Source organism: Drosophila montana, unplaced genomic scaffold (assembly GCF_035044405.1).
Source record: "Drosophila montana isolate Dmon_TW-CO22-7 unplaced genomic scaffold, ASM3504440v1 contig_1783_1, whole genome shotgun sequence".
NCBI lineage: Eukaryota > Metazoa > Arthropoda > Insecta > Diptera > Drosophilidae > Drosophila > Drosophila montana.
The window spans coordinates 267,138-282,824 of NW_026996710.1; the positions used below are offsets into that span (position 1 = coordinate 267,138).

The 15,687-nt window shown below is 38.6% G+C and overlaps 1 protein-coding gene across 2 annotated transcripts in view; it reads left to right on the plus strand.

The window, feature by feature from the left end:
* Positions 1–14,731, plus strand: part of dpr8 (defective proboscis extension response 8) — a 267,234-nt gene extending 252,503 nt beyond the window's left edge. For both annotated transcript variants that reach the window (XM_064700530.1, XM_064700529.1), the window contains one exon: positions 13,519–14,731. In XM_064700530.1, the coding sequence (XP_064556600.1) occupies positions 13,519–13,787 (269 nt within the window). In that variant the 3' untranslated portion in view covers positions 13,788–14,731. The remainder of the gene's footprint in view (positions 1–13,518) is intronic.
* The last annotated feature ends 956 nt before the right edge of the window (positions 14,732–15,687 follow it).

Sequence of the window (15,687 nt, forward strand, 5' to 3'; positions counted from 1 at the left end):
GACGGTGTTGAACAACCGGTCGACAACGCATGGTTGCTGCGGCGGCCGGCGGTTAAATTCAAACTTGAATTATGCGGGGCTCGTTACCCTTTACTGACTATACGCTTATTTGATCGAAGTGAACTATTAGCTTAACGGCTCCTTGCCTTTAATTAATAATACTCTTATTCAGATAATGCTTACAACTAACAAAATCAATTATTACATTAACGGCTCCTTGCTTCTTACTTAAATATGCTCTTATTCTAATACAGTTAATGCTTATAAACTAACAAAACAATTAAATTATAACTCCAACGGCTTCTTGCCGTGAATTAGGCCATAAACATAACGGCTCCGTGCCGTGGATCAAAACTGTGGGGTGGCTAATCCAAGTAGCCACCTCACATTCCTTTCAGGATATGTTCGGGAACTCACTGACTATTTCAAGCTATATGAAGGGGAATAGCTTGCCGGACAGGCTATAAATTTCCCCCACCCATCACTATCTCTATAGCCTTTCAAATAAACTTTCTATAGTCTGGTATAGATGGTTTTAGAAATATTTGTAGTCTGATTAGGCTTTTAGTTTTGCTATTCTATTGTATTGTATACCGTTAATAAATAAATAAATAAAAAAAAACACATGGTCAGCACGTTTAACCGGCTGCGTGGTCTGCTGGAAACGACCCGATTTAAAAATCTAGACAGCACCCTGGAAAGAACTGGACATGACGGCAACAGCACCTTCTCTATGTGGAAAATCACAAGAAACATTAGATGCCAAACCATTCCTAGCTCTCCGATCATTAATCACATTAATCTTTCCACCTCGCAGATATCGTACAGCGCCGTAAAGTGGCTGAAGCCCTCGGTGCGCCACTGCAGTTGGCTCTCCCAATCAGCAGTTTGCTCTCCCAATCCTGCCTCCCAATCCTCCTAATCGGGATGCAGTTTAAAGCGCTCGAGTCAAAGAGACCCCTGATTGCGACGAAATCGGCAACAGAGCAGTTATGGCACTCTCACGCAAAGGCACCATGGCGTTCACGGAGCAGGTTCACCGGATAATCAATCCACGTTCTGGAGGCATTCGAGCAGAAGGTTAACTGCGTTTGAGTGTTTCTGCACGAACACTGTGCACGACTGGCTGCTGCTGGTCGAAACGTGGAAAGCGAACTGCTTGCACCACCTTCACGCAACGCACAAATAGTTGTTAAGGGCTACAGTTTCTGCTATCTGGGCGTGCACCCAGAACGCAGGCTCATCGGGGGGTTCCACGTTACAGCAACCAGACCAAAATGGTTAAGGAGGCTCCACAAGCTCAACTGGCTTGTTATTTGTGCTAATTGCAGCAAATACGTGGCTTGTTAATATCAATATAAGCACATGTTTCTTTGTAATCATCTCTGTGTTTCTTAACCGATCTTAATGAAATGGTTTGCAGTAGATCTTGTTGTTTTTGATAAATTAGTTGGTAAATCCAATCTACCATATATTTGATTTTATCGGAAAGAGTTCTCAGTTGAGAATGATTGACGTGTTTTTAACTTGTGCTCCAAATTTTTTATATAATTTTGCGCTTCGATCCTTCTTTTTGTTTCTAAATTTTGCATCTTTTGTGCTCTGTTTAAAAAGCTTTTATTACTTGTGCAAAGCGCTATTTCTTGTGCAACGTAGAATATTAATTATTGCATTTATTGAACGCAGCGTCAACACGGTTATTGTTTGTTTTGATTATTTTGTTCTCGCGCTCCCCTGTGAATACACTTGTGTGTGCATGTGCTTGCTGGTGCATACATATTTCTGCTACTGTTTGCTACTGCCTTTTACTCCAAACAATAATTGTCTGTGTAAGAGTATTTTTTAACGTTTGCCTGCTCTATTTTTGTGAACCGTTTTTCGTTTCGCTCTACGCTCTCGTAACTTCTGCTTAACTTAAACCCCGGTAGAAAATATGTCGTGCTGTAAAAAATCTTGCACGTCCAAGCAGGCTAAAGATTACGCACAGCCGCAGTTTGTTAATTGCTGGCTATTTGAGAATATGATGTATGCTAAATGTGCAGGTCTCACTGGGCGTGATTGCGACAAGATCGCTGCCATTGCCAAGAAGGGCTGCGGCGACTTGCGTTGGTCGTGCCCAGTATGCATCGACAAGCAAATTGATTTCTCCAGAATGTTAAATTCGCTGAGAAATCAATTTTAAAAACATAACAATGTAGCCAAGCAATAACTTAGACTTTAGTTTCGAGTTGCTTAGCAAATATAAAGTTGAGTCTACACTTAATCGCCGGTTAGAGTCTCAATTTTTGCATTTGCCCTTTACATCTGTCTAATCACTTGCGTCCCTTTTGTCGGTGCCTAGCAACTTAGATTTATTCCCCCAGTGCTGTCATTATCGCCTTCTTCAAGCGATTGTCCGAATATTACCCCTGTGGTACTCCTTGGAGTAGTCTCAGTAGACCACCTTTTTGAACCTGCCCTAGTCAGCGAAACTGCTGCAGCACCGTCAGCTTCCGGATGCAAAGGTAGACCTGCGCGCAATTTACGTTGCCTCTTTGGCCCCACCAACTTCTATTTTATCTTCAGCCCGGCTTTCGTCTGACACCACTTGTGATTCATTGGCTGCCTATATTGCTAGCAAATCTTCTGCTAGCGTGTCAAGCACTAAATTTAATTTCTTCACTCCTCGTGAAAGAGTATCATTCAAAATTATCGTTTCCCATAATTCGATCCCAATCATTTGTGATCCTAAATTTTGGCCCCCTAACATGATTGTTCACAAAAAAGCATAACCAGCCCTTCCCTGTCCCTTCGGTACAAGGTACCGTTACTGCCGCAAAAAAAAACTTCGTCCTCCGACCTAGTTTCCATTCATTGTCAGAATGTCAGTGGTTTTATTTCTAAGCTTCAATATCATTTTATGGACAGCACTTTCTTCAAATCGGGTATAATCGCATTTTCAGAAACATGGTCTGTTTTCAAAGCTTTTTCGAAAAATTTCATTGTGCAAATGATCGGCCAACTCGAGGTGGTGGGGTATTGATTCCCGTTAAAGCCTCTCTCCAGTCAGAACATTTCTGTTTTACTACGCCTACTAACGCTGAGATTGTCTAAGTTGAGGTGACTTTTCCATCACGCGATGTTCAGATCACATGTTCCTATGTTCCTCCTTCTACTGATATTCAAGTTTATAAGAAACATATTACTTGTATTAAGGAAGTTTCTACATAAGTGCGTAGTAATGACCTATTTATAGTGTGGGTGATTTTAATGTACCGAACATCTCTTAGCCATTATTCACTGCCGTAAATTATTTAGTATCCTCAGCCCAGCATGACTTTATAGATTGCATGCTATACCTTTTGTTGTTTATATTTATTGCTAATGTGTCCAGGTCCCCTCCTGAGTATGCATATCAATTTTACTTTATAGGTTGCAATGTTCAATTGCAATCCTCTTATTTCGCATTCATCAGCTACCAATAAGCCCACCGTTGGTTTCGCAAAGGAAACTATTCCTTGCTTAATCAACATATTCATGCAACCGATTGGTCTTTTTTATATGACTCGGTTGATGTAAATATTTCCATTAATATTTTATAACACCCTGAACTCCCTTTTTAGATGTTTGTATTCTCAATTTAATTCCTTTGACTGCTTCTCCAAAGCCACCCTGGATTACTCCCAGACTTTCAAACCATAAATATACTGTCTTAATATTTTAAAAAGTGTAATAAGTCTTGTTTGAGTATTAATTTGGCAAAATATTCTATAGCCAAGTCGAATTCTCAGTGCTATGAAAATTATCTTGCTCGTTGCAAAAGGCAATTTGCCCAAAAGCCGAGACAGTTTTATAATTTTGTTAACTTGAAGCGTAAATCTTCAAGTTTGACATCTTCTTTATCTCTTGGGATAGATAGAGCTAGCAATGATTCTGGTGCTGCTAACCTCTTCGCTAATATTTTCCAATCAACTTACTCCTCTGTCTATCCTAATTTTAATTCTAACCCTTATATTGCTTCCTCTAGCTCTATACTTCCTCCTATTATTTCCCATTCCTCTCTCCTTTCTGCTATAAATTCTTTAAAATCTTCTTACTCTTCTGGGCCTGACAATATTCCTAGCTGTTTACTTAAGGAGGGTAGTTCTTTCCTTCTTCGTCCATTGCTAAATCTTTTTTATCCATCCCTTGAATCTTCTGTTTTTCCATTTCTTTGGACAGAATCTTATATCATTCCTCTCCACAAGGAAGGTGGAAAGTCTAATATAAAAAAAGGAGGATTGCAAAACTGTCCGCTATCCCTAAATTATTTGAAAAATAATCACTTCGAATTTGCAGCATTTCTGCAAATCAGTTGCTTCCCCTGTTCAACATTGATTCGTAAAGAATCGATCAACTACGACCAATCTGCTTGAATTTACTTGGTGATGAAGTGATGAAATGATGCTTTCCTTTCTAAAATGCAGATTGATGTAGTTTACACTGACTTCAGTAAGGCGTTTCCCTCCGTCTCTTTTGCATTTGATTTCTTCATATTTAAAAGGTGGTGTTCCTCAGGATAGTCATCTTAGACAATAAAGAGTTTAACGATCCGTTCATAACCAAACTCCTATACAACTCTCTTGTTCACACTATCCTTGAATACTGCTCCCGCTTCCTCAAGATAGTCATCATAGACAATAAAGAGTTTAACGATCCGTTCATAACCAAACTCCTATACATCTCTCTTGTTCACACTATCCTTGAATACCGCACTTGCATCTGGTCACCGCAGTATATCCATAGCTAGAATCGTATTGTATCAGCTCAAAAGCAAATTTTAACCAACCGTAGTGCAATCCTCGGTGTTGTCTTTTTACCCATTTTCAATGTGTTCAGGGTATGAAAAGAAGAATTGTGCATAGCGTAATCTGTTGTGCACGTAGGTTGGAATAAGGGGCGATATTTCCTGGTAGGTCTACACGGAACAGAGAATTGAAGATGCCCTAACAGAAAAGAAGAACTTTCTCGGCAACAATCATACATAACGGTAGTATGTTTTCGTGCAAATGTATGTAACAGGCACAAGGAAGCTTCTCCGATTCCATACAGTATATATATTCTCGATCAGCATCAATAGCTAAGTCGATCTAGCCATGCCCGTCTGTCTGTCCGTCGGTCTGTATGTATGAACGCCAGGATCTCAGAGCCTATAAGAGCTAGAGGCTTGAAGTGGGACGTAGGTCCTTCTAGTTTGTTTCCGATAATCGATAACTTGCCCCGAGCTAGAGTTACCAAACTTGACATGTTGCTTTTAGAATAGTATATAAATATATATCAGGTATCTTTTATTTTATGGCTATCGCCGCCTCCCCGCTACTACCCAATTGCATAAATCAAGTAAAAACACACAGATTTAAATTCACCCCCAAATTAAGCCAAAACTTTAATGCAATTGTGAAAAAAAACACGATTCTATATGTTAAATCGTACAATGAGATCTACTGTTGAAAATATCATCAATATCGGTTAAGAAACACAGAAGTTATTAAAGAAAATTGTTTTGCCTGCTCACGAAATGGAGCAGCTAGCGCAAATTGCAAGTATTTGTGTATACATGTACACACACACATTCACGCGCGTCTTTTTTGAATTCTATCAACAGCATTGCAATTGCGATTGTATTGTATTCTGTGATGTGTATATGTGTTGCTATCTTAATTTTCCGCTCAGAGTCAATTAGTGATATGTCTGTCGAATAGAGGCGGTGGTAAGCAGTGTGGTCTGTTACGGGTTCGAGTCTTATTGAAGGAGCTTCTTTTGTTTTCGCGCGAATCCCGATGCATTGTACTGCATCCCATCCACGCCCAACCGACCGAGGGGCGCAGTTGTGTAACGTACGACACGATTCGCGAAGTAAACGAATACAAACTACGACTATATGTACAAATAAAAATCAGACTTTCTAATTGCAAAATAGTGAAGAATAGAAGACTTTATACGAGGAAGAGAAGGCTCCGAGCAGAATACTCTGTAATGCTTGTTATAATCATCACAGAGAACCCTAAACGGCTCATGGTAGCCATAATTAGTTGAGCAAAATTGAAGCGATAAAGGTGTAAAATTACGTGTTAGTCTAGTAGGGATAGAGAAATTTAATTGGCTAGTCAACACAGAAGACTCAATTTCACCAGTAAATTATTTATGGATAAATATTACACCAAGCATGGTTCTACGATTAATTAAGGAAAGAAGTTTAATCATCAGAAGTCTGCAAGAGTATGATGGTATCCACACACGAGGGTCCCAATTTAAACCACGAAGGGCAAACAACAAGAATTGTTTCTGAACAGATTCGATTCTGATGGATAGATTACTGTGGTGACCAGATACATGAGGCATACTAAAGTATAGGTGGTTCCAAAGATAAATTAAGGGTCTTTGTCTTTGTTTTCGACCATCGCTTGATGAAACCCAAAACAATTCTGGCCTTATTGACCACGGTCTTAACATGAGAGTCGAATTTAAGTTTATGTTCAAGAATGACACCTAGATCATTAACTTCATTACAAGTACTGTTGATCAATTATAAGAGAAGTAAATTCGAGAAGGCTAGTGGTTGTAGATCTGCGCTTCACGAACCCGTGCTGGGAAGGTGAAATAAAGGAACTACATTAATGTTGCAATTGCAATGTTATGATTCTCTTAGAAGCTTTAGGTATAGCGGATAATTAAGAAAGACTTTATAGTTTTCGACATCGGACTTACTCCCTTTCTTATGGAGAGGGATAATGTATGATTCTTTCCAAATTGTCGGAAAAGATGAGGTGCTTACGGACAATTAAAAAAGTTTTAAAACAGGTTTACATAGTGCTGCAGCACACCATCAGGGCCCGGAGAGTAAACCGGCTTGATTGTGTTAAGGTCGCTGAGAAGCAATCTTTCCGTAACAATGGGATTAAAGATGTAGTTTGACCTCTGTCACTGATAAGGATAAGGCTGATTATTATTATACCTAGAGGAGGAGTAGGTCGTTTGAAAAAAGTTTGCGAACAGATCGGCTATGCCTGGATCAGTATTCGAGCTCTCATCTGCAAACTTAACCGAAGAAGGCAAAATAGATGTCTTTCGTTTAGAATTGAAAAAATGAAAAAATTGCTTACGATTATGTGAAAATTGGAGACGACAACGGCGAAGCAGTAGCAGATTGAATTTTGAGTAAACAAATTTGATCGGGCAAGTGCATAACAGGAGAAATCATAACGACTTTCCGATTTTTTAAACTTTTTATAACACCTCGACTTCACATTTTTTAATCTTATAAGTTCACTTGAGAACCAGGGAGGATTATTTTTATTACTGTTGAAGAAAATAAGCGCGTAGCGCGAGTTGCATTTGGTGTTGGTAGAAGAGGATTCAGGGTATCCCCTAGTCGGTAACTCCCGACTAGATCCTCTTACTTGTTTTTTTTAACTAATTTTTATTACTGCTAAAGCAAACGAGCGCGTAGCGCGAGCTGCATTTGGTGTTGGAAGAAGAGGGTTCAGGATCCCCTAATCGGGAACTCTCGACTATAGCCCCTTACCATATTTGTATATTCTCAGTCAAAAGTGTGCTTCGGTTGCCTTTGCTTTCATCATTAATAGTAATCTTTTAATATATTTTTATACCCTGAACCCATTAAAAATGGGTAAAAGGGGTATAATGTATTTGTGCAAATGCATGTAACTTTTTTTTTATTTTGGGATTAAAATTCTTTTATTTGCAACATGTATGCTATTAGTTTAGATTAGCAACTTTTATCAACGTAAGGATCGTGGGGTTCATAGTAATAGTAGCTTTGGTTTGAGGTAGCTTAGCTTAACATTTACATTGTGTATGAGGCTTATGTAAATGTTTATTTTGTTGGGGCTAGATTATTTTGATGAGGGTCTGCATGCTGCTTTTTCGTTGATAACGTCTCCTACCATAGGAACCCTAAGGTCCTTTACGATATCTCGTGTGCGAATATACCATTCGGCTCATGAGATTTTTCGCAAGGTCTTGGCCTGGATGATGCAAAGTTTGTTTAGGTGCGCCTTTGCGGCTATACCATAAACCTGGAGCCCATATCGTCACACAGGGGCAAAGATTACCTTATAGATAAGGACCTTGTCTCGGAGAAAGAGTTTGTTGTTTGGGTTTTGCAGCCAGCTCAAACGCCTGATTTTGCTTTTCATTTTGTTGAGTCTTAATAAGAACAAAAAAAAAAAACAGATCAAAAGAGCAGCACAGAAAACAATTGCTGAATTCTTGCAATTTGCGATTCCCGCCGCAAACACGTGGACAGCCAATGTATATATAACCACATGTTTTCATGATTTCGGGAAAAAGTTCCGCGATGCTTAATGCTCGTTTGCAAATTATTAATAATTACAAATTTCGCGTGTTATTTTGGAAGAACAGGTCACTTATCAATCAGTGGGCACGACAGAGGCTAGCATGCCATCACAAACAAAGAAAAGAAAAGAAAAGTAGGTCCTATATGGAATTTGGGAGTCGCGTATCCCCACCTTACCATGATCGTCCAAGAGCCAAAACATGTTTGAGACGATCCCTTAAACACACTTATTATACCCTTGCAGAGGGTATTATAATTTTGTCGTGAAATGTGTAACGCAAATGTCCAACCCCATAAAGTATATACATTCTTGATCAGTATCAAAAGCCGAGTCGATATAGCCATGTCCGTCTGTCCGTCTGTCTGTTTCTATGCGAACCAGTCTCTCAGTTTTAAAGCTATCTTTATGAAACTTTGCAGAAGTCCCTCTTTCTGTTGCACGCAGTTCATATGTCATATGGATCGGACCACTATATCATATAGCTGCCATAGGAATAAATAAATAAATATAAAGATATCTTGTTCAAACTCGGCATTTATTAGTTTTACTATGCTCCTCATATATATGCTAAATCCTATTATGATCGGATCACTATATCATATAGCTGCCATAGGAACGATCGGTCGAAGGGTTCGAACACGTTACTGACCGCGCTGCTTTCCGACACCTCTACTCAATAGCCACACCAATAATTAAGTCTTGGTGAGAAAAAAACTAATTAAAATAGCAGCACAGAAAACAATATATTAGTAATTGCAATGATGTTGATAGAATTCAAAGAAGACGCGCATTAATGTGTGTGTGTACATGTATACAGAAATTCTTGTAATTTGCGCTTGCTGCTGCACGTGTTTGCAGGCCAAACACATTTTCTTTCGTGTTTCTGAACCGATCTTGATGAAATTTGCAGTAGTAGATCGCATTGTACTATAAAATATTCGTTTATTCTCAAAATGATAATTGTATTTAAATTGTGGCTTAATTGGGTAGGCAATAGCTATACAATAAAAGATACTTGATATACATATACTATTCTAGAAGCAAAATGTCAAATTTGGTGACTCTAGCTCTTATAATTTACCACAATTGCTCAAAGAACAGGATTTCGATATCGATTTTTATCGATTACCTGTTATCGAATATCGGAAGCAAACTCGATCTGCGCATGATCTAGGAGGACCTACAGCTAAAATTCCAAGTCTCTAGCTCTTATAGGTTCCGAGATCCTTGTCCACACGGACAGACAGACGGACATGGCTAAATCGACTCGGCTGTTGATGATGATCAAGAATATATATATTTTATGGGGTCGGAGATCCTTCTTCTGCCTGTTACATACATTTGCACAAATACATTATACCCTTTTTGCCCATTTTCAATGGGTTCAGGGTATAAAAAAATTAGATTCTAAGTCTAAATGCCATTTAAGTTGTTTAATAAATTTTAGTTGACAAACGCTTTAGTCACCTTTTTTTACTATTAATTTAAAGGTGGTATGCTTAATATTTTGCGCCACTACTGTAAGGTGCACAGCTGTTACGCATAGCATTCTATCAATTTCTTTTACCGTTGTTTAATCAGGTAACACATGAGCTCAGTTCACGATTTGGCACAAGCCAATAAAACAACAACAATGGTGTAAAATATTGTACGCATGCTCAGGTGGCAGTTAGAAAAATCTTACTTTGTTTTCGTGAACCTGCCGAGTGATACCCTGGGTAAACAGAACAAGTCTAAATTATAATGAGAAGCTCCGGCTTACCATTAAGCAGATCCAGCGACGAACGTACTTTCGGCGGTGTCCATACTGAAGTGGTGTTTGTACATATGTTCAAAGGCAATATTAATTTTACTGTCGCATTATTTTTATATGAATTAAAGTTTAAAAAAAATTCTATTCGCCGACAAAAATCACTTTGCTTTTTACTTATTTTGAAATCGGCAACTTTTCGCTTTAACACATCATACACAACGCAAGGAAAAATAAAAAAAAAAGGAAATATTTTCAAAACAAAAATGGCTGCTCGGTAATTAACTATTCTAAAGTTTTAAATTATTCGAGCTTAGCAAACTTGTAACATTATTTAAATCAAAAATATTTCACACTGTAAAGGTGCGAATCTGTGTACGCCAGAAAAAGATAATTAGGAAAAGGCACACAGCTCAAGAGCAATGAGCGGCTGGTCCGCAAGAGAAGAGAAATATTTACCCTTTTAGGATTGGCACCAATATGCAAATTTGAAATGTTGTTCCGTCTGACAGCTGTGGGCTTAGCTTTCTGAAGCCTCGCCAACTATGCGCCAATTGATAGCCGCCAGGATGGGCTCAGCCCAGCTAATGCCATTAAGCATGAATTTCTTTTCTGTAGTATTCAAACTTACAGTCTTTTATATTTTCGCAACAAATAAATAAGGTAGTGTTGGTAGTGCCAACTTTGTGGTAATTAGTTATTTTTATATTGAGCATGAAAAAATAAAAGAACGTGCTTGCAGGTTACGCTGCTAAACTTTATGCAAATTATAAAATGCGGCTGCACTGGTTGACAATGGCAGAAAAGGTTGAGTCTGGCTGGCGGCAGTGGCATCTAACCTCTCAGTGTCGAAAATTCGCAGACACGCATTTTTCTTGTAGATCGAACACAACTGTGCAATTTTCAAGGGTCTGCATGCTTCACTAAACGCGTCGGCTGGCCAGGCCTATGGGATAGGCCCTTTCCTTGCCAGGACGTTAGCTTGGTTGCGGAGCTTAAACAGGTAGCTTGCTGGTTTTTCGTTGATAATGGATCCTACCATAAGAACCCTAAGGTCCTTTTCGATATCTCGTGTGCGAATATACCATTCGGCTCATGAGATTTTTCGCAAGGTCTTGACCTGGATGATGCAAAGTTTGTTAAGGTGCGCCTTTGCGGCTATACCGTAAACCTGGAGCCCATATCGTCACACAGGGGCAAGGATTACCTTATAGATAAGGACCTTGTCTCGGAGAAAGAGTTTGTTGTTTGGGTTTTGCAGCCAGCTCAAACGCCTGCTTTTCATTTTGATAGTTACCTCGGTGACATGTTTTTTAAGTCGTCTGTCGAGGTTGATCCCTAGGTATTTATGGTCACGCACCTGTTCTAAGAGCTCGCCATGGAGGAAAATTCCGGGACAGGAGTCCTTGCGCATAGGACAAGAAATACTAACCCCACTAGTTTAACGTTTTCATACCCTGAACCCGTTAAAAATTGATACAAAGAATATAATGAATTTTTTCAAATGTGTGTAACAGGCAGTAGGAAATATCTCCGACCCCATAAAGTATATATATTCTTCATCAGCATCAATAGCCTAGTCGATCCAGCCATGTACAGCAGTCTGTCCGTCAGTCCGTCACATATAAACAAGTAAGAGGCTCTAGTCGGGAGTTACCGACTAGGGGATATCCTGAACCCTCTTCTACCAACACCAAATTCATGTTGCGCTACGTGCTCGTTTGCTTTAGCAGTAATACAAATTAATTTAAAAAAAAAACAAGCTCCTTCAATAAGACTCGAGCCCGTAACAGACCACACTGCTTACTAATTGACTCTGAGGGGAAAAAACGAATTAAAATAGCAACACATACACACATCACAGAATACAATACAATCGCAATTGCAATGCTGTTGATAGAATTCAATAAAGACGCGCGTGAATGTGTGTGTGTACATGTAAACACAAATTCTTGCCATTTGCGCTTGGTGCTGCAACCACGTGGGTTCTGTGTTTCTTAACCGATCTTGATGAACTTTTCAACAGTAGATCTTATTGTACCATAGAATATTCATGTATTCTCAAAAAGACAATTGCATTAAGGTTATGGCTTAAATTGGTGGTCAATACAAATTTGTGTGTTTTTACTTGATTTATAGCAATAAGGTAGTAGCGGGGAGGTGGCGATAGCTATAAAATAAAAGATACCTGATATATATGTATATACTATTCTGAAAGCAACATGTCAAGTTTGGTAACTCTAGCTTTTATAATTACAAGATTTCTTCGAAAATCATGATTTTGATACCGAATTTTATCGATTTCTCAAAAACGGGGCACGCTATCGATTATCGGAAACAAACTCCTACTGCACGGGCACTAGGAGGACCTACGTTCCATTTCAAGCCTCTAGCTCTTATAGGTTCTGAGATCCTTGCGCTCATTCATACGGACGGACGGACAGACAGACGGACATGGCTAGATCGACTTGGCTATTGATGCTGATCAAGAATATATATAATGCATGGAGTCGGAGATGCTTCCTTCTTCCTGTTACAGGCACTTGCACAAATACATTATACCCCTGCTTATAAATACGAACAGGCGGACACCGCTAGATCGACTTAACTATTGATGCCATTGAGTAAAACTATATATATTGATGCTAAGCTAGAATATATATACATCCCTTAAAAATCATTTGGGTCAGGCAATGCCTGTTAGTAGAGAGTATATCTTTTGGCCTGCAAGCAAGCGAACAAATGTTCTCAATTTATCTTTTACCGGGATTTTGTCTTAATAGCCTTGCAGAGGGTATTGTAACTTTGTCTCGAAACGTGTAACGCATAGAAGAAGACATCTCCGACCCTATTAAATATATATATTTTTGATCAGTATCAACAGCCGAGTCGATATAGCCATGTCTGTTTCTATGCGAACTAGTCTCTCAGTTCCAAAGTCATCGCTATGAAACTTTGCATACGTCCCTATTTCTGTTGCACGTAGTACTTATAACAAAACCGGCTGGATCGGACTACTATATCATGTAGCTGCCATAGGAACGATCGGTCGAAAATTAAGTTTTTGTATGTACAACTTTTATGTTTACAAGATATCTTGACCAAACTCGGCGTTTATTAGTTTTACTATGCTCCCTAGATGTATGCCAAATCTTATCTTCACATCAGATCTTTATATCATATAGCTTCCATAGAAACGATCTGTCAAACATTATGTTGTTCTATGGAAAACTTTTTTGTTTTTCAAGATATCTTAACCATACTCGGCGTTAACTATTTTTCCTGTGCTTCTTAGATACGAGCAAAGCATTATGAGCATTATGGTTCGGTCTGCAAGGGTATTAAATCTTCGGCGTGCCGATTATATCCCTTCTTTCTCATTAATCTTACGCTTTATATCTTTTCTAACTTACTGTACCAATTTTGCAGGAGAGCATCCTGCGGCCATGCATCATGGAAACTCTGCGCCCTTGCAGCCGCCGGAATTATTTTTACTAGTGCTGCTTTCATGCGGATTATTATTCTTTTTGGAGTCACCCGCGCAGTTTATCCATCGCTCTACCACATACCACAACACAACCGGTTCAACCACATCCACGCAAGAAAGCCCAATCGACTTAATCAACTGCCTAGAGCAGCAACGTCATCGACTACACCGAAACCAAGTGGAGAGTAGCATTTGGCCGCCAGCCACATAGCTACCTGAAACACAATGCGGATGTATATACACAAGCAACTTCTAAGTTTCCTAGGGCTCTGAGTTTTTCTCATGTTTTTAGATCTCGTTATTACTAAATTAAAAAAGAAGTTTACTTAAGCCAACCCAGAAATTTTGATAAATTTTCTTAATATATTATTGAGTAATAGGAGTTATTTAAATTCTGAATGTTGGCTTTGAAATGCATCATGTTTGGGAATGGTGCTCAATAAAACTGGTACGGTAATATACAACACTGATATACACACAGACACTTTCAATCAGATATTGTAAGTAATGCTGTTAGACTAATTTTTCTATTTGTCAATACTTAAAGTAAGTTTCAAAGGTAATCTTTGTCAGTTAGAGCTTGAATATTCGTCTGTTCTATTTCGCTTCCTCAAGAGATAACACTTGATAAGCAAGCAATACTTTTAGCTTATACATTTGTCTAAAGTTGTATAATTACAGGTCCCAAAGGCAATTTACTTTATTTGTCGTTGTTTCATCTAGAATATATGTATGTATGAAGCTAAATATAAGACAATTTGCGTTCATAAGAGTTCATTATATGCAGATAAATTTACATATATTGATATACATACGTATATAAATATATTAATATGCATACGTATACTCTAGGCTGGGCCCAAAATAAATTTGTTGGAAATTTTAACGGGACACTTCAATTTTATTATCCTACATAAGATATTGCTAATTGTGGAGCATGCCCACATTTGGCATGAAGAAATCGTATAATTGCGTTGCGTTGAACATCACCATACGTACATGATGCAAAAATGTCAGTGATTTTTGTGTTGACAGAAAAAAATAAATACTATTGATATCGATGCACAGTTTCTTGAGCGTCAGTTATTTTGTTCAGTTGCGTATGCACGAACAGTTTGTGCGCATCGTTGAAAATTAAAATGAAATTAATCTGAATACCAAGTACTTTTTATTTAATCGGCAAACTGGGTACAATAGGCCCGGACACAATTAAAATAAAATAATTGTTGCTTTGGTGTTCAAAATACAATTAAATAAGCAACTTTAAATAAAAGTGACTTGTGCTTGTGAGAAGGAATAAGGACCATTTATGCGAACAAGTGAATCTGCAAACAATAAAACCAAAATAATATTGTGAAAAATACTTGAAATAAAAAAAGTAAATATAAAAAATGTATTAATTTCTCAGCAATCATTGCCTGCTCTTACCGTTAAAAACCCACATATTAAGAAATGTATGTACGTATGTATGTGTATGTGAGCATACGCTTACGTGCGATCACAATGGCCAAATTGCGCGCGGCTATTGAGTAATACAGAGAAGAAGCGGAAAAGTTACTAAGTGCATTTATTACCGTTTGAAAGCTGATGCGAGGTTCACTGGGTTCGTCTGCAGAAGCAGTATCATACAGAAACAAGTAAGAGACTCTAGTCGGGAGTTCCCGACAAGGGGATATCCTGAACTCTCTTCTACTAACACCAAATGCAGCTTGCGCTACGAGCTCGTTTGCTTTAGTATTAATAAAGATAAATTACAAAAAAACGTTTCCTTGGCAGGGTTCGAACTCGCAACTAACCGCACTACTTGCCGCCGCCTCTATTCAGTTTCTTCGGTAAGTCTCGAATTCGCAGCAGACAAAAAAAATATTGTTTCCTCGGTCGGTTTCGAGCTAGCAGCAGACCGCACTACTTGCCGCCGCCTCTACTCATCAGCCACACCAATAATTGAGTCTTAATGGGAAAAATTGGACAGTACAAGTTGGTTCATAAACTTGATTTATAGCTTTGCGGTGGTAGCGGGGGGGTGGCGATAGCTATAAAATGAAAGATACTTGATATATATACATTATTCTTTAAGCTACATGTCAAGTTTGGTAACTCTAGGTCTTATT